At 35.6% G+C, this 23,579-nt stretch overlaps 1 protein-coding gene across 6 annotated transcripts in view; it reads left to right on the plus strand.

Annotated features, from left to right (window-relative positions):
• The window catches only part of CEP112 (centrosomal protein 112), a 400,471-nt gene that overhangs the window by 108,568 nt on the left and 268,324 nt on the right, over positions 1–23,579 (plus strand). For all 6 annotated transcript variants that reach the window (XM_055323886.1, XM_055323903.1, XM_055323913.1 and 3 more), the window contains one exon: positions 657–736. In XM_055323886.1, coding sequence (XP_055179861.1) covers positions 657–736 — 80 coding nt within the window. The remainder of the gene's footprint in view (positions 1–656; positions 737–23,579) is intronic.

The raw sequence follows: 23,579 nt of genomic DNA on the forward strand, positions 1-23,579 counted from the left end.
CTCCTCTCTTTCCATCCAGCTATACCAAAGTCTCCTTTCCCTGCAGATCCATATAATGTCCATGTTGGATATGCTTATCTGTATTTGCGTGTGAAGTTTACTGTGAAGAGAAAGTTTTGGTTAGCCCTCATTATTCATGCCGCCATCCCACTGACTCAAAGGGTGCTGCATTTAGGAAAGAGATCCTTATGGTGGAGGGATTGTCTCCCAAACTCAGTGAATGGTTATACAAACCCTTCCCAATAGTGGAAGAGAGGGCTATTTCATCAAAACCTGTATATGTTTGCAAAATATAGACACATGATTTATTCTCCTGAATCTTGTGAGATTCCTTTCCTTTGGCTAGTATGTAAATTAAAAAAAAAACTTAACAAGTGACTGCTCCTTTTGAAGTTCTTAGGTATCGGTTTATTTTACAGGAAATCCACACATAGGTAGACTCAAAACAATTATTAACTTTGACCAGAAAATTGGTTTTGGAAGTATAATATTGAAATAGTTGGATGGTAAATGATTATGACTAAACAAGTCTCTATCCTGAAATATCTAAATCTAATTTTACATTAAAAATAGATTTAAGATGACCATTTCATTGTTTGTATTTCTCCTCTGAGTACTTGTCTTCTGATAACTTTTACATATCTTCATCATGGCAGATTCATGACTTGGAGAGTGAACTTGATAAAGAGAAAGAAGATGCTCAAAAGAAAATCCATAAATTTGAGGAAGCACTGAAGTGAGTAAAAGTGTAATATATTTAATTAAAAAATACTCTTATTCTAGACTGTGAGCCACATTAAGCAACTAGAACTTAAACATCCTATTTTTAAGAGTCTTGCTGTGGTTTAGTGTGAATTGGTTTCCTACCATGAATCTCTATTTTTTGAATTTTATTACTAGCCAGCACATTTTTTTTTTTCAAAAAGGAAAAATCAGTTCATCTGTTTTTAAGTGATAGGAATGTAAGAAAATAGAACTTAGTGGTTTTAGATGCTTTCTTCTTCTTAAATGAAAACAGATTAAAAAGAAAAAAACCCAAGATTTAGGTCTTAGGACATTTAGAAATTCCTCTGTAGATTTTTTTTTTCATAGAAATTTGGGTAATGAAATGTTCTAGTTGTTATATTTGAAAATGGACTATTACATAGGCATTGTTTGGAAAAGATTTTGTCTCATGATGTAACACTTAAATCTACATATTAAAGTATCAGATTGTATTTGTCTTCTCCATTCATTTACTAGGTTGATTAGGTTCTACTTATCAGTAGGTTTTATCTTTTAGTTTTTAGCTGAAAAACATTGATTTAGTCAATAAATATTGAGTTTCCACCATGTGTCAGGCAACGTGTAGTCCCTTCCCAGAGGACATTAGAATCAATTGGAAAGATATTCAAGAACTTTGGCAATCATATTACAGAGTGATAACAGGGTACCTGACCCAAAAAAGTGATTTAAGAATGGAAGCTTACTTGAGTGCATTATATCTAGCTAATTCCCAGAGACTCAGCTAATTCGATTTTTCTTTCTTCCTCAAACCTTCAAACAAGAATACTTGCAGAAAAGCCAAAAAGAACACCCAGAATGAACAAACCTAGTATCAGATTCTGCCTGGGCAGATTACATAACCATTTCCTCTCCCTCATTTTGCTTGTTAATAAAACGAATTAGCCAAGTTGTTATATAGAGCACCTTAATTTGTGTACTAGGACATTATGATTATAAATTTTTTATCTGCACGAGGACTTACTGCTTATTTGTCCACATCATCACACATGAATTAGATAAAGTCAGAAGAGAACTGTAATATTCATTAAATACTGAGTTAAATAAGTGTATTTTATACTCCAATTTGGATGGTGACAAAACTAGGGCATTCTTGCTTCCTTCATGGAGGGCATGCCCTTCCTTTATTCTTTGTTCATTTTTTTCTCCTTCAAATGTTGATTTCTCTTTTGTTCTACTTTGTCTCTGTTCTTCTATAATTTCTTTATACTTCTTTCATTGGCTTTTTGATTTGCATTTTATATTCCTAAAAGAAGAGATAATCCCTCTAAATAATAGTACATCAATAAGTATTTGTTTGGTACTTAAGATGTCTATAGATTGTGGTATGAGATGAAAACAAATAGAAGACTTAGAATATATAGCTCAAGACAGAACGCTGTTCTCAATGATTTTATATAGTTCAGGTTAGGCACTGAAATACTAGATACTCAGTTGTTGACAGTGCAATTGGAATTCACAAAGATTTTTTCATTGGGATATTGTGAGTTTATGTGTAAAATAGCTTAGTATCTTTTAATGTTCACTGATACATTATGGAAGAACTCTAAGCCTTTGGGGTTTTCTATGTACAACATCATTCACTGAGCCAAGTAACACTCTTTAAGGCTTTAAAGGTCTTTACCAAAATTATATATGAATGATTATATATATTATTATTATTATAATGATTATATATATAAATATTATATATATGAATGAACATATATATAAATATGAATAATTACTGGTTTTTAGTTAGTACTGAAAATATGTAGTCATAATTTCCATAGAACATATGATAATATTGGTCTTTAGATGATGTGATAAGTGAGCCTATAGGAAACAAGCGCTTACTTAGCTAAAACATTTTGTTTTGGTCATAGTCGTTATATAAATATATACATGACTGGGTGTGAATGTATATGCCAGAAAAAAAACTTTTACTGGGTTTTAAGAAAAAAATACAGAAGGATGAAAGAATCTGGGCCTTGATTTCTCACCCAGAGGCCTGTTGACATTACTAAAACAAACTAGTCATGCATTTTTGTTAAAAGGAGATATCTTATGAAAACTGGATATTCCTTTATTCTTTTTAATCTTTGCCTTACATTTTTGTCATGTTATTTTATAACCTTGAAACATATGCTTATCTTTTTGCAAATTTTTATAATATATAAAATGTATATATTTGAATATAGATATTTAGAAATATATGTTAAGTTTGCTCTTAGAGTTTGCTGTAAATAAAAATACTATAAGGAGAAGTGAAACAGTGGCTCATTGTACCCTTATGATTTTTTAATAGTCTTTTTTTTATTATTTATTTTTATTTTTATTTTTTTATAAATTAATTTTTATTGGTGTTCAATTTACCAACATATAGAATAACACCCAGTGCTCATCCCGTCAAGTGTCCCCCTCCATGCCCGGCACCCATTCACCCCCACCCCCCGCCCTCCTCCCCTTCCACCACCCCTAGTTCATTTCCCAGAGTTAGAAGTCTTTATGTTCTGTCTCCCTTTCTGATATTTCCCACACATTTCTTCTCCCTTCCCTTATATTCCCCTTCACTATTATTCATATTCTTTTTTTAAAGCTAGTTCATAGAGCACTCTGGTTTAAAACCTGAAGGATTTTTTAAAAAGCATATAGGAAAAAGCTCCGCTTCCATATAAACCTTCTAGCTGTACATTTTCCCTTTTTGGATGGAGCCATGTTGGCCAGTTTTTTGTGTATCCTTTCATAGGCAAGTATAAATATTCCTTCCCCATTATCTTTTCCCCTTACATTCTACATATATCCTGGTATTTCTTTTTTTATTGTTTTTTACTTATCAATGAAAATTGGAAATCATTTCATATAAGGACATAAGGGCTTCTTCATTCTAATTTATGTATTTGATGTAATTTATTTGACTAGTTCTGTAGTTATGAACATGATGAAAATTCTCTCATTTGTCTTCTAGTACATACGTGGTTTGATTTTAATATTTAAATCTATGATTCATTTGAATGTATCCAGTGTAGGTTGTGAGGTATGGATCCCGTTGTTTGTGTTGTTTGTCAGATGGTTAACTACCTCGAGATCATTTATTTTAATAATCTAGTCTCTCCTTCATTTGAGTTCTGCTGCAGAGCCATTACTACACATGTTTCTAGACTTTCTGTTCCCCTCCAGAGGTCTGGATGTGGTTGTACCAGTCTCAGACTCTTTTAATTACTGCAGTTTAAAAATAATATTTAATGTCTAGTAGGACCTCTTATTCTGCCACAGTGGTCTTTTTTAGAATCTTTTTTTTCTTTTCATATTTTTCCACTTGAGCTTTACAATTAACTGTCTACTTAAAAAATGTCAGTCTTTTTGTTAATGTTAACTGAACATGTATAATTCAACAAAGGAAGAATTGACATCTTTTATGTTAAATCTTTTTGTGCAAGAACATGATATGCTTCTCTCTTTGTTAAGGTCTTCTTTTGGCCTTTTTGTGCCAAAAAAAGGTGCCATACCTTTTTTGAAACAAATATTGTTTGCAAGAAATTTGTTACTTAAATGTCACAAGTTGGTTCTTTTGTGTTAGGCATGTGTGCTAGTATTTTGACTATTTATTAGGTATGTGATGTGAAAATTGAAATATGTAGGACGTTGTATGTTCTAGGCTAGAATTTGAGGTACGGATTGTAAAATCTGTGTACTTTTGGACACACCATGTATTTGTCTATGAAGAATGCAGAACTCTTTAGGGCATCACTAGCTTTGTGTATCCTTTGTAGCCATTCAGTGTCTTATTTAATCAAATTAATTGATTAATTCCTCCCAACGTTTATTTTCTTCTAGGATCTGTGTTGGTGTTAAGTATACACTGTGTGGGACAGAGCAGGCAAGGGCTGTGCTATGGCCACTGTGCACAGATGCACACAGGTTTTGTATTGCATAGGACCTATTAGTACAGCGGTGTGGTACACTGTGTAGTAGTGCCCACAATACAGGGGGCACTGTTCACGGAGACTGCTATGTGATGTTCTGGAAGCTAGATGTGTTTTTCCTGCTTTACTTGGTAACATCCGATATTGTTGATTTCATTTTATTAACTTAGCATAAAATAGTTATTTTGCCTTTTATTAAACTATTGTTTGGATCACTGCACTGTTTGTAAAAGTAGAAATTTTATATTGAGGGGGAAAAACGAAGTGTTTCATGCACGATTTCCAGAGTTTGGATTGGTAATTTATAGGAAGTCCAGAATCTGTCTGCTTAACCTCCTGTGCCCAAGACATCTTTTTAAGGTAAAGTTGCCTGAGCACCTCCTAAGTGTCTTTACTACTTAGTCGGCTTTCCTTTACTGGTTACCATCAGCAGATGTTCAGACTGTATCATGTTCATCCTTTGTGTAATGTTTTCTTCTGTTCATGTAGGCAGAATGAAAGTCAGTGTTGTTTTCTTCTGCCGGCCAGTCTAATAGGATGTCTTTAAAGCTACCCAACTTTTCCTTTCAGAGAAGAAACAATCTTAGGAATTTAAATACCAAGTCTTATTTATTGTGGAATTTCTATCTAGATCTCTTTAGAATACCACTTATTTTTTGTAGTACTGATTCTAGATAGCACTATGGATTTGCAATACTTTCAGGATTATATCATTTAAGTAATTGGTGAATATAGGAAAAATAAGGAATAGTAACTTCTAGTAGAGTTTATTTCAGCAAGTAAATAATTCATGTTTTTATAATAGTATATAATGGTTTTATAATACATAGAGTGAACTTATAAGTAAAATACCTACTTTTAAAATAGATTGAAATGACTTTTAGGGACGCCTGAGTGGCTCAGGGGTTGAGTGTCTGCTTTCAGCTTAGGGCATGATCCCGGAATCGAGTCCTGCTTCTGGCTCCCTGCATGAAGCCTGCTTCTCCTTCTGCCTATATCTCTGCCTCTGTGTGTCTCTCATGAATAAATAAATAAAATCTTTTAAAAAATAAAGAATTGACTTTTATAGTATAAACAAACATTAACATAAAATTAAAATATAACATAAACATGTTGAGAAAGGGGATATTATTATACCAGATATAAAATTATTTCTGTATTTAAATTCTAAATTTGTCCTGGCCTGAACTCTTTTTAAATGATTTAGGGAAGCATTTGAGTTTAGTGTAATTAAGGGCATGGACTCTGGACCCAGCGTTCAGAGATCCAAATACATGCTCAAATTACTAGCTGTGTGACTCTGGGTATGGTGCTTAATTTCTATGTGATGCAGTCTTTACATCTGTAAAATGAGGATAGTAATAAAATCTTCCTCCTAAGAGGCTTAGAAGCATTAACATATGCATTTAGAACAGTGTCTGTTACATGCATATATGAGCCCTTAGCAATATGTTTCTCATTGCCTTATCAGAAGATACAAACAAGTTCTTCAGAAGTAGTAATCTTTCCCTGGCACCATTTTTTTTTAAACAAATAGATTTATTGAGGTATAATTATCACACCATAAAACTTACTCATTTTAAGCATATAGTTCAGTGCTTTTTAGTAAATTTGTAGAGTTGTGTCACCATCACCATAGTTCAATTTTAGAACGTTTCCATCAGCCCAAAAGATTCCTTATGGCATCAGATTTTAGAAGGAAACTGTCATAATTGATATTTTCTGACTAAAAGGAATAAGCTATAAGGGACAAGATCTTCCAGTTATTTTGTGGTAAATGCTAACTGACCACTTCTTATTTTGACCCTCAATAAAAATTGAGGTCATGGGGATCCCTGGGTGGCGCAGCAGTTTGGCGCCTGCCTTTGGCCCAGGGCGCGATCCTGGAGACCCGGGATCGAATCCCACATCGGGCTCCCGGTGCATGGAGCCTGCTTCTCCCTCTGCCTGTGTCTCTGCCTCTCTCTCTCTCTCTCTCTCTCTGTGACTATCATGAATAAATTTAAAAAAATAATAATAAAATAAAAAAAATTGAAGTCATTATATTGAGATTTATTTCAACGTTTTGTGGAGACCTAACCTAATGTAGCCCTAATATGTTGCTTCTGTGTGTTATTTAACTTTCTGATGTTTTAACTTTGATACAAGGATGAGTTTAGAAAGCAGATTCTGTGGTATGAGTGCATGTGCACAAGCTTGCATGCATGTAAGTGCAGTAAAAGGGGCCTAGAAGTACATATATGCTAACATGTTTAGCACTAGAGTAGGGGTGATATTCATGTCTCTCTCTGTATTTGTATTTAGTTCAAATCTCTCCTAATAAGAATAGTGTATGTTACTTTTGTAGCTTAATAGTAAAAGACAAAAGAAACCAATACACATTTTAGAGGAAAGAATTGTAGAGTATTAATAATGGTGACCTCTGGGTGGTGAGCATATGGGATTTAGAAAGAATTTCTCTGTGTTCCACGTGTTCTAAAATACATGTGTTCAGGAATTCCTCAGAGTCTTGAGACCCTTTCAACTTGTCCTAAATCTCTTAGCCAGCATGGGCTAGAGCAGGTAATAAGTTCAGTCTCTGGAAATACCTGAAGTCTAATTATTTGGGGTTTTGATTGGAAAAAATCTTTCATGTATTTCATATAATAAAAGGACAGATGATAAGGTTGGCTTTTCACTTTTTTTTATAGGTGAGAATTTTTGTCACCTAGAGAAGGGATAACCTGCTACAATATTTTAAGAAAGGCTATTAGGAAGCCTATGGAATATAGAATAGGAAATACAGCTTTCTAATAAGTGTACAATTCGAATATTCTTAATGAAAGTGAAAGGTATTTGCTATGGGAGATTATAGTACATTTTTGACAAGCTTTAAGTCTTCTTGTGGGAATTCACATATAATATAGATTCATTTTCTGCTTTTCATTTTATGAATCTTATTTTGTAAAACTTGAATCTGATTATAGTACACAAATTTCGATTCCTAATGTCAGAGCAGATTATATGCACTGCTTATTGATCCCAAGAGTAAAACACAATGCACTGGTTACCAATCCCTGGGGAGGACTCCAACTACAGAGATCATCATGATGCCGGCCACCAGAAATACAAGTCCAAACATTTCTGCCTACTGCATCTTAGCATTGGAGTCACCAAGAACACAACACAAGCATTGGATGGAACAGTGCTTTCCTTACACAGAGAAGGGACAGAGCAAGATGAGCTTCAGTAGTGGGCTCAGTCACCCATGGGCAATGTCTCTTTCCCAATGGCTGTCCCAAGGCAATTTGCCTACCTCTCCTGTGTTGCAGTAGAAAGACTCTGTCCTCTCCATGTGGAGGTCAGATCTAACAGTGAGGTTGGCCAGGTGCCAGATGATGCACACACGTCAAGCAAAGACCAAAGAACATTCTTTGACCCGAAACAGGGAGAAATATTCCCACACAAGATGATAAGCCCAGCATAAGCTTTGTGGGCTCTTTGTCTGTTGAGAAGTATTCCAAGCCCTAGGCCCATTCTTATGTGGCCGAGTGGGTCAAAAGACTGCAAGTACGAGACTGCCTTTCCTAAAACCTAAATATCCTGATATTTCAGGAGAGGTAAGTCTCATGTCTGACTTGTACTTTCAGGAGATTATCCTGGCAAGAGTGAGAATATCATGTGTATGAGTAAAAAGAAATCAGAAGCAGGAATATTAAGGGATGGGGACACAGTAACAGTCTGGGGGAAAGGCACTGGACTCTGAATCTAGTGAGTCTGTGACAGAGTGGAAAGACAGTTCCCAGGAAAAGCAATTTCTCTGGAACTATTCAGGTTCATCTAAGTACCTTTTTAAAAAAAAATTCAGAGTCAGAATGAGCTTTCACAGATAAATTCCAAGAGATATGCTGACGGAAAAACTCCCCTGCTTTATATTTTTATGCCATGTAGGAGTAACATAGATTGTTGAGCAAATGGGAACATAAAGTAAAATGTGTTTGAAAATACTGTAACATGGTCTTAGGAGATATAAATTTAAAGATGTTTAACTTTTATTGTTGAAATTTGTTGCCAGCTTTATTGAGGTATAATTGACCTTGAACGTTGTTAAGCTTAAGGCATACAATGTGTTGATTGATACACTTCTGTATTGTGAAATGATGACCATCATGGCTTTAGCTACCACCACCATCAGCTCACAAAATTACCATTTTTTTTTGTGTGTGTGTGTGGTGAGAACAATTGAGATCTACTCTCTTAGCAACTTATAAGTGTGTAGTAGGTATTAACTATACACACCATGCTGTACATTAGATCCCAAGAACTTACTTATCTAATAACTGGAAGATTGTACTCTTTAATAAATATCTCCCCCTTATCCCTTCCCTCGTAGGTCCTGGTGTGTTCACCATTTTACTCTTTTTCTGTGAATTGGGCTTTTTTTTTTTTTTTTTTAAAGATTCCATATACAAGGGTTCTCACACAGTATTTCTCTTTCTCAGTCTGACTTCTTTTACTTAGCATACTGCCCTCAAGGTCAATCCATGTTGCAAATGACAGGATTCCCTTCTTCTTATGGCTGAATAATTTTCCATAATTCAGCCATTATTTCTTTAAATAAACTTCCTACTCTTTTCTTCCTGTCTTCTTCTAAAACTCCAGTAATTCACAAATTGGTTCTTTCGATAGTATCCCACAGTCCGTGTAGGCTTTATTCATACTTTTTCATTGTTTTTTTCCTCCTCTCACTGGGTAATTTCAAAGTTCCTGTCTTCTGGTCTTCTGTCTCATAGGTTTTTTTTTTTTTTTTTTGGCCTGATCCATATTGCTCTGGATGCTGTTGGTTCTTTTTCATGACCATTCTCTATTGCATTCTTCATTTCATTCATGGTATTCTTCAACTCCAGAATTTGTTTGCTTCTTTTTTTTTTCTCATAATTTCTTTCTCTTTCTTAAACTTATTTTTTTCATGTGCTATTTTCTTGATTTCATTGAATTGTCTTTCTGTGTCTCAGAGTTCCCTTAGAATATATAATATGTATTCTCTATCATGTAAATCACAGATGTCCATGTCTTTGGGGTCAGTTACTAGATTATTATGATCCTTTGATGGTGTCATGTTTCCTTGATTTTTCATGTTTCTTGAGGTTTGGCATTGCCTTCCTCATGTTTTTTTTTTTTTATTTATTTTTATTGGTGTTCAATTTACCAACATACAGAATAACCCCCAGTGCCCGTCACCCATTCACTCCCACCCCCCCGCCCTCCTCCCCTTCTACCACCCCTAGTTCATTTCCCAGAGTTAGGAGTCTTTATGTTCTGTCTCCCTTTCTGATATTTCCCACACATTTCTTCTCCCTTCCCTTATATTCCCTTTCACTATTATTTATATTCCCCAAATGAATGAGAACATATAATGTTTGTCCTTCTCCGATTGACTTACTTCACTCAGCATAATACCCTCCAGTTCCATCCACGTTGAAGCAAATGGTGGGTATTTGTCGTTTCTAATGGCTCAGTAATATTCCATTGTATACATAAACCACATCTTCTTTATCCATTCATCTTTTGATGGGCACCGAGGCTCCTTCCACAGTTTGGCTATTGTGGCCATTGCTGCTATAAACATCGGGGTGCAGGTGTCCCGGCGTTTCATTGCATCTGTATCTTTGGGGTAAATCCCCAACAGTGCAATTGCTGGGTCGTAGGGCAGGTCTATTTTTAACTCTTTGAGGAACCTCCACACACTTTTCCAGAGTGGCTGCACCAGTTCACATTCCCACCAACAGTGTAAGAGGGTTCCCTTTTCTTCACATCCTCTCCAACATTTGTGGTTTCCTGCCTTGTTAATTTTCCCCATTCTCACTGGTGTGAGGTGGTATCTCATTGTGGTTTTGATTTGTATTTCCCTGATGGCCAGTGATGCAGAGCATTTTCTCATGTGCATGTTGGCCATGTCTATGTCTTCCTCTGTGAGATTTCTCTTCATGTCTTTTGCCCATTTCATGATTGGATTATTTGTTTCTTTGGTGTTGAGTTTAATAAGTTCTTTACAGATCTTGGATACTAGCCCTTTATCTGATATGTCATTTGCAAATATCTTCTCCCATTCTGTAGGTTGTCTTTTAGTTTTGTTGACTGTATCCTTTGCTGTGCAAAAGCTTCTTATCTTGATGAAGTCCCAATAGTTCATTTTTGCTTTTGTTTCTTTTGCCTTCGTGGATGTATCTTGCAAGAAGTTACTGTGGCCGAGTTCAAAAAGGGTGTTGCCTGTGTTCTCCTCTAGGATTTTGATGGAATCTTGTCTCACATTTAGTGGCATTTCTATACACTAACAATGAGACTGAAGAAAGAGAAATTAAGGAGTCAATCCCATTTACAATTGCACCCAAAAGCATAAGATACCTAGGAATAAACCTAACCAAAGAGGTAAAGGATCTATACCCTAAAAACTATAGAACACTTCTGAAAGAAATTGAGGAAGACACAAAGAGATGGAAAAATATTCCATGCTCATGGATCGGCAGAATTAATATTGTGAAAATGTCAATGTTACCCAGGGCAATTTACACGTATAGTGCAATCCCTATCAAAATACCATGGACTTTCTTCAGAGAGTTAGAACAAATTATTTTAAGATTGGGGTGGAATCAGAAAAGACCCCAAACAGCCAGGGGAATTTTAAAAAAGAAAACCATATCTGGGGGCATCACAATGCCAGTTTTCAGGTTGTACTACAAAGCTGTGGTCATCAAGACAGTGAGGTACTGGCACAAAAGCAGACACATAGATCAATGGAACAGAATAGAGAACCCAGAAGTGGACCCTCAACTTTATGGTCAACTAATATTCGATAAAGGAGGAAAGACTATCCACTGGAAGAAAGACAGTCTCTTCAATAAATGGTGCTGGGAAAATTGGACATCCACATGCAGAAGAATGAAACTAGACCACTCTCTTTCACCATACACAAAGATAAACTCAAAATGGATGAAAGATCTAAATGTGAGACAAGATGCCTTCCTCATGTTTGACATAGTAGTCACCTCCCAGGGGTCTTTACTATTTGCCTTCAGGAGAGAAATACCCTCCTTCAGCCCTGCTAGTTATTTTGAGGCCTTCTCACACTTTCTAGAGTACACCTGCTACATGCTTCTTTCTCCCTCTTGTGGCAGAATTCTTAAGCTTATATGCCTTTTCTAGATTCTGCAACATACCTGGCCAAGTGCCGACAGATTCTTTGTTTTTACAGACATGGCACTACAGCTCAAGTTTGTGGTCTCTGTCTGGCCCTCAGATTTAGGCTGGCTTTTTGTGTATTCTCTCTAGCCATTTGCTAAAGCTTGTTCTGGCTGCTGCCACTGGGAGCTCACACAGGGAGCTGGCTGCAGGGAGAGCGTGTGTGTGGGTAAGGTGCACTGAGTGCTGTGGGTGGGCGTGGGCCTATTGAGGGATCTGTGGGTAGGGAATTTCCAGTGTCTCATGGGCAGGCTTCTTGATGGAGTCCATGGTGCAGTGAGTAGGATCTGAGTCCTGTTAATGCCCCCTGAGAGTCCTGTCTACTATTTTCCCATCCTCTCCCCACCCTTTAGTCACACAGCTATTCAGTATTCCAGATGGAGTTGAACAAAAATGAACTTCTTTTGCTCAACTTAGATTTTGAGACCATATTGTTAAATAGCATTTTAGCTTATTCTCACTTGTTGAATAATGTTTCTTTTTTTTTGTTGTTGTTGTTGAATAATGTTTCAAAGTGAACATACCACAATGTTACTTATCCATCCTACTGTCAGTTTCTAGCTTGGGGATGATATTATTGACAATGCTGAAGTGAACATTCTTATGTTTCTTTTGGTGGACACATATACACATTTCCCTTAAATATACATCTTCATCCAAATTGTTACGTTCTACCAAGCTAGACACATAAAGGGTTTTGGACTGTTTAATGGCATTATCAAAGAACCACGTGAACTTAGTGGGGATTTAGGTTGGTTTGGAATCAAAGGGAAGACGTTATTGGAGGCCTTTCCTCACTTTTACTTCATTCTGGTACAGTTTTGAACCTCTCATTCTGAGAACCCAGTCATATATCTATCAATTTAATTTGTTTTGGAGGATCAAAGACACAAGTGATCTGATTCATAGACCTGCTAGTTGGTGAATGGGTGATGATAAGCTAATTGAGCAAATATTACAAGTAAGGAAAAAATATGAGAATTTCTTAAGAACTTATAATATTATTGATTTTTGAAATATTCCTGCCTCCAGTAAAGATTCTGTTACCAACAACTGTTTTTTGAAAAAATAGTCATTTTTTCAGGTATCACTGCTTTTTTTTGGGGAGTGGGGTGACTCCTACCACTGCTTTTTCAAGTACAATTTCACTTGCATATACAACTATTAGAAAAAAATTCTTGAGGTTTTCTACAGTAATTCAGAATGTTCTTGAAGTATATTTTTATTTGCTTTCAGGCCAACTCTCAATGGTAGTGATGGTCAGTAAATGTTTACCATTTGGTTTATTGAAAGTCATTCTATAAAATATTTATTTATATAAAAATGAGCAGCACCTCTTCTCTTGCCTGACTTTATAGTTTTATTTAAAATGAGAAAATTTATGAAATATTTTTGGGGTGCTATTTTTCCAACATATTTTAGAAAACACAGTCTTTTCTTGTTTAATATACACAGTATTTATAATCTCCCATTACAGTGGAAATCAGATTATTTACCCCTAAAGTCATATTTTTAAAGTAGTTATATTTTTAAACATTAGTAGAAAAGCTTTCCTGTAAGGTTCTTATAAATCTCTTTCATTTATCTTTTGGTTGTTTGTTGTTATAAATCTACATTTATAATATTAGTAGGAATGGGGATTAATCTTCAAATAGAAATGCCTTAGAGTATAGATAATAAAACTCCAATGTTGTAAATACAGTTTTTTTACTTTTATTTGCTAGAAAGTAATCTTAAAAGAAGACAAATGGAATATTAAATAATTTTGTGATTGTTCAAAGGACAGAGTGGACTATATTTTGATTAGGTTTTTTTTTTAATGGAACATTGCTTATTGTAAAAATTTGGATGAAATTCCATTAAAAGCAGATAACCTTTCAGTTTACCCAGGAGCTTGAATTTTGAATTTTGGTAGAAAGAGAGAGCTAGGTTCAGTCTTGTGCAGGAATTTTGAAGTATAGCTGAATCGTATAATTCTAAATTCAGTTTTATATATTGCCAAAGTGAAGGACTGTGGTTTGATCATTTTGTTTATAAGGTTGGCAAAAAAATACCTTAAGGAATCACTAGTGATATATACTTTAAAAAGGAAAAAAAAAGTAAATTAAAGAGTTATACAAAAAGAAGCTAAAGATTTCTGTGCCTAATAAATGCGTGAAAGTATCTTTATCTTGATAAGAGAATTTATTCTGTTTAGAAAACAAATTTGTACCTTTAAGAAGTTTTCTTGGCAATTATCATATGATTTCACTCATATATAGAATATAAGAAATAGTGAAAGGGACCATAAGGGAAAGGAGGGAAACTGAGTGGGGGGAAAAATTAGAGAGGAAGACAAACCATGAGAGACTTCTAACTCTGGAAACAAACAAAGAAGGTTGCACAACGGGGAATAGGTGGTGGGAGGATGAGGTGACTGGGTGATGGGTATTAAGGAGGGCACTTGATGAGATGAGCACTAGGTGTTATATTGTATGTTTGCAAATTAAATTTAAATAAAATGTAAAAAAATAAAGTTTTTTGCAGTATGATATATGAAAAATGAAAAAAAAAGTTTTCTTGGAATATTAATTATAAAAACTGTTCTACTACAATATAAAGTAACCCCTAAGCTATGATACTTAATAAGGAAGATGTGATGGTAGCTTTAATGAAGAATATTTAAGTTTAAAGATGAATTTGGTTTGCAAATTTTAAGTCTATTTTTTATTTCTGTTACTGAAATTAAGAGCAGATACAATTCATGATGTATTACTCAATGAAAATATGTCAGATTTTCATATCTCTATCATATTACCTCCAACAGCCTAAATATTATACAGAGTGAGGAGCAAGAAGAAATTGATGCATATGACATTATTATAGATTTCATGCAACTGGAATTAGATTAATTATATCAAGTTTGGGTTAAATGTAACCAGAGATTGATAAATTATATTATAGTTGATTTATTTAAAAAGTTTGTTATTTGTAACTGCCCACTTTTGTTCTAGGCTAATCCAAGAGAGAAATACTTTTTTTCTACTATAGTAATAGAGAGCTTATGTTAAAATGAACCTATGCAGGGTCTTTGGAGGGTGAACTCTGGATGCTGACATTATCCAATGAGAAAACTTTTATATATATCTATTCTTTAGCTTTGTTTTTATTATAAAATTAGTATATATTTGCTGTAGAAAATTGGAAAATGATAGAAGAGCCTAAAAGAATCAAAATAGCTTATGATCACATTAAATTGAGCTACTTTACTGTTATGCCATTTTAATTACTCAGAAAACACTAAATCTTGAGCTCTCATGCAGTGATAACATCCCCTCACACTCTATATTCTTTTTTCTTTTTCCCCACACTCTTTGTCTCCAGAATTGTCTTAGCCATTCTTATTTGGTCGTTTGTTTCAATTTCAGAATCAGGTTTTATGAAATTCTGTTGATATTTTATTTTATTTGCATTGCTTTTATAGATTAAGTAGATTTAAAATTTTTACTAGATTGGTTTATTTCTTCCATAAATAATATATTTCTCCATTAGTCTATTTTAATAGCTTTTAAGATTTATTTATAGCTTTTATTTATTTGAGAGAGAGAGAGCACAGTAGCAGGGGGAGTGGAGAGGCAGAGGGAGAGACAGAACCTTCAAGCAGACTTCCCACTGAGCCCAACACAGGGCTGGATCCCGGGACCCTGAGATCATGACCTGAGCTGAAACCAAGAGTCAGAGGTCTGACTGGGCCACCCAGGAGCCCCTATTTTAATGGCTTTAATGTCTACAATTTTCTCCACATATATTTTTCATATTTTTGTTAAATTTATTCTTACATATAGTTTATACTACCATTTTGCATTTTATCTTTTTCAAGATTATATTTCCTAATTGAAGGATCCAGCTGATAGAATTTTTTTTTAATTTTTTTTTTTTAGGGTGAGTATGCACATGGTGGGGAAGTGGCGGTGAGGCAGAGAGAGAGGGAGAGAGAGCATCTCAAGCAGATGCTTGGATGCCTGGTGCAGGACTCGATCTCATGACACTGAGATCGTGACCTGAGCCAATATCAAGAGTGGGAAGCTTAACTGATTGAGCCATGCCAGTGTCCCTGGAAATACATTTTAAAAAACTACTGGACTCCTGCATCTAGCGAATTTGCAGAATATATTTTCAAAGTTGGCCTATAAATTATGTTGGAGTTGCTGTGTGGATAATGGTGAATAATCAGTAAATAATTTATTTTTTCTTCCTTCTTCAATTTTTATGCTTTTTTTTTTTATCACCACTCTCACCTTCCTGCACTGGTTAGAATTTCCAACAAAATGTTGAATATCATGGTGAGTGCAGGCATCCTTGTATATAGGGAATACTTTAACTATGAATGATGTATAATTTTTGGTTGAAGGTTTTTAATAGGCCACTCATATCAGGGTAAGGAAATTCCCCATCCGTTCCTAATTTTCTAAGAGTTCTTTATGTTTTTATTTTTTTTATTTATGTTTTTAAAAGTCATAGATGGATGTTATAATGTATCTAAATTTTTTTTATTGCAATGGTCATATGACTTCTTAAAATGATTTTTATTTTATTTATTTATTTTAAAGATTTATTTGAGAGAGAGAGAGGCCGCATGCACAAGTGGGAGGGGCAGAGGGAGAGGGAGAGAATCCCAAGCGGACTCTGCACTGAGCACAGAGCCCAACACAGGGCTTGATCTCACGACTCTGAAATCACAACCTAAGGTGAAACCAAGAGTTAGGCACCTAGCTGACTGTGCCACCCAGGCACCTCTTAAAATGATTTTTTTTTAAGATTTTATTTATTTATTCATGAAAGACACAGAGAGAGGTTGGGGGGAGAGAGAGAGAGAGAGGCAGAGACACAGGCAGAGGGAGAAGCAGGCTCCATGCAGGGAGCCCGACGCCAGACTGGATCCCAGATCTCCAGGATCACATCCTGGGCTGCAGGCAGTGCTAAACCGCTGCACCAGCGGGGCTGCCCTCTTAAAATGATTCTTAAAAATTTAGGTTCCACTTTTTAAGCAAATTTCAGTTATACAATACAGTGTTATCAACTGTAGTTACATCATTATTATATATTAGATCCTAACACCATATTCATCTTACAACTGAAAATTTGTATCTTTTTTACCATCCTCTATTTTCCCCACCTCCAGCTCCTGGCAATCACTTTTCTACTCTCTGTTTCTAGGAGTTAACTTTTCTCTTGTGGTTTTTTTTTTTTTAAGATTCCATATATAAGTGATATCATGCAATATTTATCCTTTTCTGCCTGGCCTATTTCACATAGCATAATATCCTCCAGATTCATTCACATTGTTGTAAATGACAGGATTTCCTTCATTTTTGAGAATAATGTTACATTATATGTATACACCACAATTTCTTGATCTGTTCATCCACAGATAGATGCTTAAGTTGTTTCCATACTTTGGCTATTGTGAATAATGTTGCAAGGAACATGAAAATATAGGGTAGATACCTCTTCAAGGTAGTGGTTCTGTTTCCTTTGATTATATTTCCAGAAATGGGATTACTGGATCATATATGGTAGTTTTGTTTTTAATTTCCTGCGGAGCCTCCATACTGGTTTTCATAGTGGCTGCACCAGTTTACATTCCCACCAGTAGTGCACAGGGTTGCCTTTTCCTACACCCTCACCAACAGTTGTTATCTCTAGTCTTTTTGATAGTAGCCTTTTACCAGGTTTGTAGTGATATTTCATTGTGATTTTGATTTATGTTTCCCTAATGGTTTGTGATGTTGAACACATTTTCATGTAAATGTAGGGCTTTGGGGAGGAAATTTTTTTTTTTAAGATTTTATTTATTTATTCATGAGAGACACACACAGAGAGAGGAACCAACACAGGCAAGAGGGAGAAGCAGGCTCCATGCAGGGAGCCTGACATGGGACTCGATCCCTGGTCTCCAGGATCACACCCCGGGCTGAAGGCAGAGCTAAACTGCTGAGCCACCCAGGCTGCCCTCTTTTTTTTTTTTTTTTTTTTAATGTAGATGTCTATCTATAATATCAACTATCCTCTTAGACCTGCTGCCACCCATAATTTTGGTTGTTGTGTTTCCATTTTCATTTGTCTCAAGATAGTTTTGCAATTTCTCTTTTGATTTCTTCCATTGATTATTTATTTATTTATTTTTAAGTTTTTTTAATTTATTATTTATGATAGTCACACACACAGAGAGAGAGAGAGGCAGAGACACAGGCAGAGGGAGAAGCAGGCTCCATGCACTGGGAGCCTGACGTGGGATTCGATCCCGGGTCTCCAGGATCGCGCCCTGGGCCAAAGGCAGGCGCCAAACCACTGCGCCACCCAGGGATCCCCCATTGATTATTTAGTAGCATGTTGTTTAATCTTTACATATGTGTGAATTTCCCAGCTTTCTTCTTGTAATTGATTTCTGATTTCATACTATTGTGGTTGGAAGGATACTTCAGAGTATTTTAATTTTAAATTTACTAAGACTTGTTTTGTGGCTTAATATTTGATCTATCCTGGAGAATGTTTCATGTGTACTTGAGAAGAATGTATACTCTGCTGCTGTTGGGTGGGCTATTCTGTAAATGTCTATAGGTCCATTTGATCTGATGTGTAGCTGAAGTCGTGTTTCCTTATTGATTTTTCTCTGTGCATGATGTATCCATTGTTGAAAATGGGTTGTTGATATCCTTACTATGACTGTACCGCTATTTCCCCCTTCTAGTTTGTTAATATTTGCTTCACATATTTCTTAATCCTGTGTTGGGTGCTTAAATATTTACTAATGTTATATCTTCCTTTTTTTTAAAGATTTTATTTATTTATTCATAGAGACAGGGAGAGAGAGAGGCAGAGACACAGGCAGAGGGAGAAGTAGGCATCATACAGAGAGCCTGACATGGGACTCGATCCAGGGTCTCCAGGATCACGCCCTGGGCTGCAGGCGGCGCTAAACCGCTGCGCCACCGGGGCTGCCCTAATGTTATATCTTCTTGATGGTTGATCCTTTTATCATTATATAATGACCCTCTTTGTCTCTTGTTACAGTCTTTGGCTAAAGGTCTATTTTGTGTGATAGATATATAGCTAACTCTGCTCTCTTTTGGTTTCCATTTGCATGGAATATCTTTTTCTATCCCTTTACTTTTAGTCTATATGTGTCCTTAAAGCTGAAGTGGATATTTTGTAGGCAGCAGGTAGTTGGGTCTTGTTTTATCCACTTAGCCATTCCATGTCTTAACACTGGAATATTTAAACCATTTACGTTTAAAATAATTGATAGTTTGTGGATTTATTGTTGCCATGTCGTTGTTTCCTGGTTGTTTCGTAAGTCCTTTGTTCCTCTTTTGCTCACTTCTTTTGTGATTTGATGATTTTCTATAGCAGTATGCTTTTTTCCCTTTCTCCTTATCTTTTTGTATCTGTAGGGTCCAAACTCTGTCCTCAAGCAGAAGCTGAGAGTTGGGAGTTTCCTCATTATTACATGGCACTGTGCTGGGGGTGGTGTTTATGGCAAGAGTGTGTGTGTGTGTGTGTCAGCCCTTCCTACCCCAGTTGATGCATCTCTCTTGTATACTCATGGGTTGTTTCTGCAGACATTAAGAACTACTTCTTTGTTTGCCATAGCCCTGTGGGACTTGTAAATGCAGGCCTCATTCTCTATCAGAGCCAGGCAAATGTAGCTGAGTAACTCAGCTAGTTTTTGGGTTTCTTTCACAGTTAATTACTATATGTGCAGCTGTATATTCCATGTGTCTGTGGGAGGAGGGGCCACCTGTGATGTCATCTGGGTCGACCCCCTCTAATTTGGACTTCTTTTTCTTCTTCTTTCTGAAACTTTCCCCTGTGGTTCCATGGTACCAGAAGCATCTGATGGTTTTCTGCCTAATTGATTGGATGCTTCTTTTCAATATCCTTTGACCTGAATTCCCTTTTATATCATGATTTTGTGTTTTAGAGTTCTTCAAGTTAAATCCTTGATCATCTTTTCTTCTGTATTTACACTGACTTCTTAAGTGATCTCATCAAGCCCCCAGCTTCAAGTAGCAAATACTTAGTAAATTTCACATCTTTATTTTGGCCCAGATCTGTCTCCAGAATGTTTAATTCAACATCTTTATTGAGTTTTTATATATATGTATGGAATATATAATCTATAAATGTATATATTTAGCATATATATGTATAAACATAAATATATGTTTAGCATCCTCTATGTCCTTTTCTGTATCTTTTATTCCTTCATATTTCCGATTTTCTTATGTTTTTATCTGTGCTTTTTGGTCCTCTTAGTATATGTTTAAGATGGTTTAAAACATCACCAATTTGACATTCTGCACCTGCATCTATCTCTTCTTTTCTACTTCCATGATGAGTTTTTATTCTACTCTAAGTTTTGCTTTTTTATCTCTCTCTATCCTAATCATTTCCCAGTTTTAAATCACACTGAATTCTTTTTAATCTTAGATCATTCTTAAGACTTAACCCCCTCTTTCTTAGAGACTGTCTTCTGTCATTCATATCCCTCTCAGTATCCCTGATGCTTTCTTGTGGATTTTATAGGAGACCATTTTGACAGGTGACTCTTCTGTGTATTTGAAATGTTTGTATTACCAAGTTCTGTAGTTTATCTTTCAGACTCCCGTTGGTATTTTCATATCTTATTACTCAATCTTGAACAAGGTAAATTTTGTCCGGTCTGTCTTATTTCACAAATACTTACTGAACTTCCACTGGGTGTGCATTTTTGTAGATACCATCTGGCATTAGTATTCCATGTATTTTGGGTATGGATTGTCCTGTCTGTGCTCTGCATCTACTTGTATAATATTCCTATTCTGTTTGAGAGCTACAGCTGTCTAGAAACACTATTTGTCAGCTGCCAGTGAAGTTTGAAGTTTCTAGGGAAGTATTACCAATAGAAATTCTGCTATACTGATGGGATACTTTTTCATGAGCAGTGTGGTAAGTCTGTTCTTCTGAGCTAATGTGAGTCCTGTACATACTGAACTCAAGTTTCTTCCTATTTTTGTTTCCATCTATATAACTTTAGTTGTGGAAATTACAGCTTCCAGCATACAGTCTACCATCATTCATTCTTTACTCTCACTCCAGATGTTTTCTGGGATTTACTGGCTCTGAATGGATGTATCCAAAACATCTGTGAATATTACCCTGGTGTTCTTTGTTATGTGGAAGAATCCCAGCTACTTTTTTTTTTTTTTATTTGTTCAAACACAGAATCCTTTACCTGAGAGACGAAGAGGGTGTCTTTCTACCTCATTTTTCTCTGGTTCTATTTCCTAAGACCAATTTACGTTTGTTCTCAGGTGGACCTGTTTAGGTATTTTTTATCGATCCATTTCCATTTGCTTTGTATTTATGGGAGATTCCTCCCAGCTTTATTCATTGGGTTGTTAGTTCTTGTTATTGGGATTTTTCCCCTTCTTTCTCTTTCTAGGTATTTTTAGTGAGTACTTGCATGATTCAAGAGATGTTAGTTAGCCAGATGCCATTTTGTATATGGAGACTAGAACTATTCTTAACTTATTTTCTGATAGAATTCTTTTGAAATATAATATATACTATCCCATCTTTCTTATCATTGCATAATGAAAACAATTTATGGGAAGTCAGAATCGCCATTTTTGGAATCAATTATTGTGATTTACTGTAGATTCAATTATAGATTAATTTATGTGACTAAAATCTAAAAACAGTGACCTTTCCATGGCCTTGAAACTTGGATTTTAAAAAAATTCCTTGATTTTAGCTTGCTTTGTGCTCTTTTGCCTCTTTTTCAGGAGAAGAGTGAGCCATGTGGAGCTGTATCGGCCTCCTAAGCAGTATAACACTGTTAGCTTTCTGCAAAATTAATAAGTGAATCAAAGGCTGACTCAGATCTCCCAAATGTTTTTTTTCTAACTCCAGAAAATCATATTCTCTGTTGCCATGCGTATTCTTTAATTTTTCACACCATTGATATATGCTTTATTAGTATAATAGATCACAGTCATATCCTTCTGAGCCTTTATACCTATTGTTTTTTTGTTTTTTATTCCTGACACTATTTGTTCATGGAGCATATATGGAAGCCTTTGTCATCTTCTCCTCCTTGCCTGCCACCTGTCACTAATTACATGTAAAATCGGTGCTATTTCTATTCTTGCATCTCCAAACGCAAGTAGTTTCTACTTTCCTTAATGTCCTTGCTTTAAAACCTTACTTTCCTATGTTCTGTGAATTTAGAAGGTCGTCTCTCACACCCATTTTCTTCTCTGGCTCCTTTCCCAAATATTGCCCATTTCTCCACTGTTCAGACTAATTTAAGATCTCCTTACTATCTCTCACCTATCTTGGTCCTTTTAACGTGTAGACAAGAGTAGGTATCTACCTGAAAGCACCCTTTCTCACAACACCCGCATTTGTGATCATTTACCCTCTTTGCTTTCATATAGGCAGGTTTCTGTAGCTATTTTGCAGATTTTCTCTGTGTTCTCATCTTCCACTTCCTTTCTTCAGCCCAGTCCCATCTGGTTTCTTTCATCATGTTACCCAAACTTTTCCCAAGGTCACAGTGACCTTCGATCTGGATTTTGTCCAGTCTCCTTTCCCTACAACATTCTCTTCATCAGTTTTTGGGGCACACATTCTCCTGACTTTCTTCCTTCTACCCAGTCTTGATTGCATGGTCATTCTATGCTCCGCTTCCTCTGGATCCTTTCCACAGACAATCCAGTCCAAGACCATAGCTTTGGAAACCATTCTTCTGTACCATTCTTATGGCAATGACTTGCACATATATATTTTAGTCTCCGACCATTTCCTGCCTTAATTTTCTATATAGCACTTATTAGTATATATTTGATACGTATATTTATTTTTCACTTTTTAAACTCCACTTTTAAATTCACTTCCTATAGAGTTCCAGGAAGTCACTGAAGCCATTCCTTTCCCTTCATCGTTTCTCCTTCATGCTGCTCTTATCTTTGCCATTTCTGTGCTTACTTGTTCATTTTGATGTTCTCCTGCTCAAGTTCTTACTTTCTTGGGCTGCAGATTGAGTCATTCTGCACATGTGTTCAGTTTGGCCTGCAAAATAGATTGCAAAGTTTGAATCAGTTGCCAGCATTATAAAATTAGGAGACTTCACATGTATTTGAATTTCTGGTTTCTCTGCAAGATCTGGCAGCACTAAGCCATCCTTTCTCATGGCAACAGGTGGCTGGAGCTGATTGCATAATGTTTAGATTAAGTCATAATCGAAGTCACAACAGTTTTCAAAGAATCATTGCCATTGAGACCACTTTTTCTGTTTTTGGTGCAATTAAGTTAGTAATCAATAATAAGCAGCCAGTTTTCTTTTTAAACCCTCAGGTTTGTCAACTTAAAATTATACTTTTAAATAACTAGGTTAAAAAGGGAATTATAATTAAAATGTCCAAATATTTAATGAAAGTGTTCCCCATCAAATATTAGGAAGTATCTCTAATCTGGTGTCTAAATTGAAGTGACCTCAAGAAGCTAGGTAAAGACAAGAGTCAATATGAAGACAACAGAAGAAATAAAGGTAAGAGCAGAAATCTGTGAAATTGGAAACAATGCAGAGAATCACTGAAACCACTTTGAAAAGAAGTTAGTTAGATCTCTATTGGATGGATTAAAAAA

Source organism: Nyctereutes procyonoides, unplaced genomic scaffold (genome assembly GCF_905146905.1).
Source record: "Nyctereutes procyonoides isolate TBG_1078 unplaced genomic scaffold, NYPRO_anot_genome, whole genome shotgun sequence".
In the NCBI taxonomy this organism is placed as follows: Eukaryota; Metazoa; Chordata; class Mammalia; order Carnivora; family Canidae; genus Nyctereutes; species Nyctereutes procyonoides.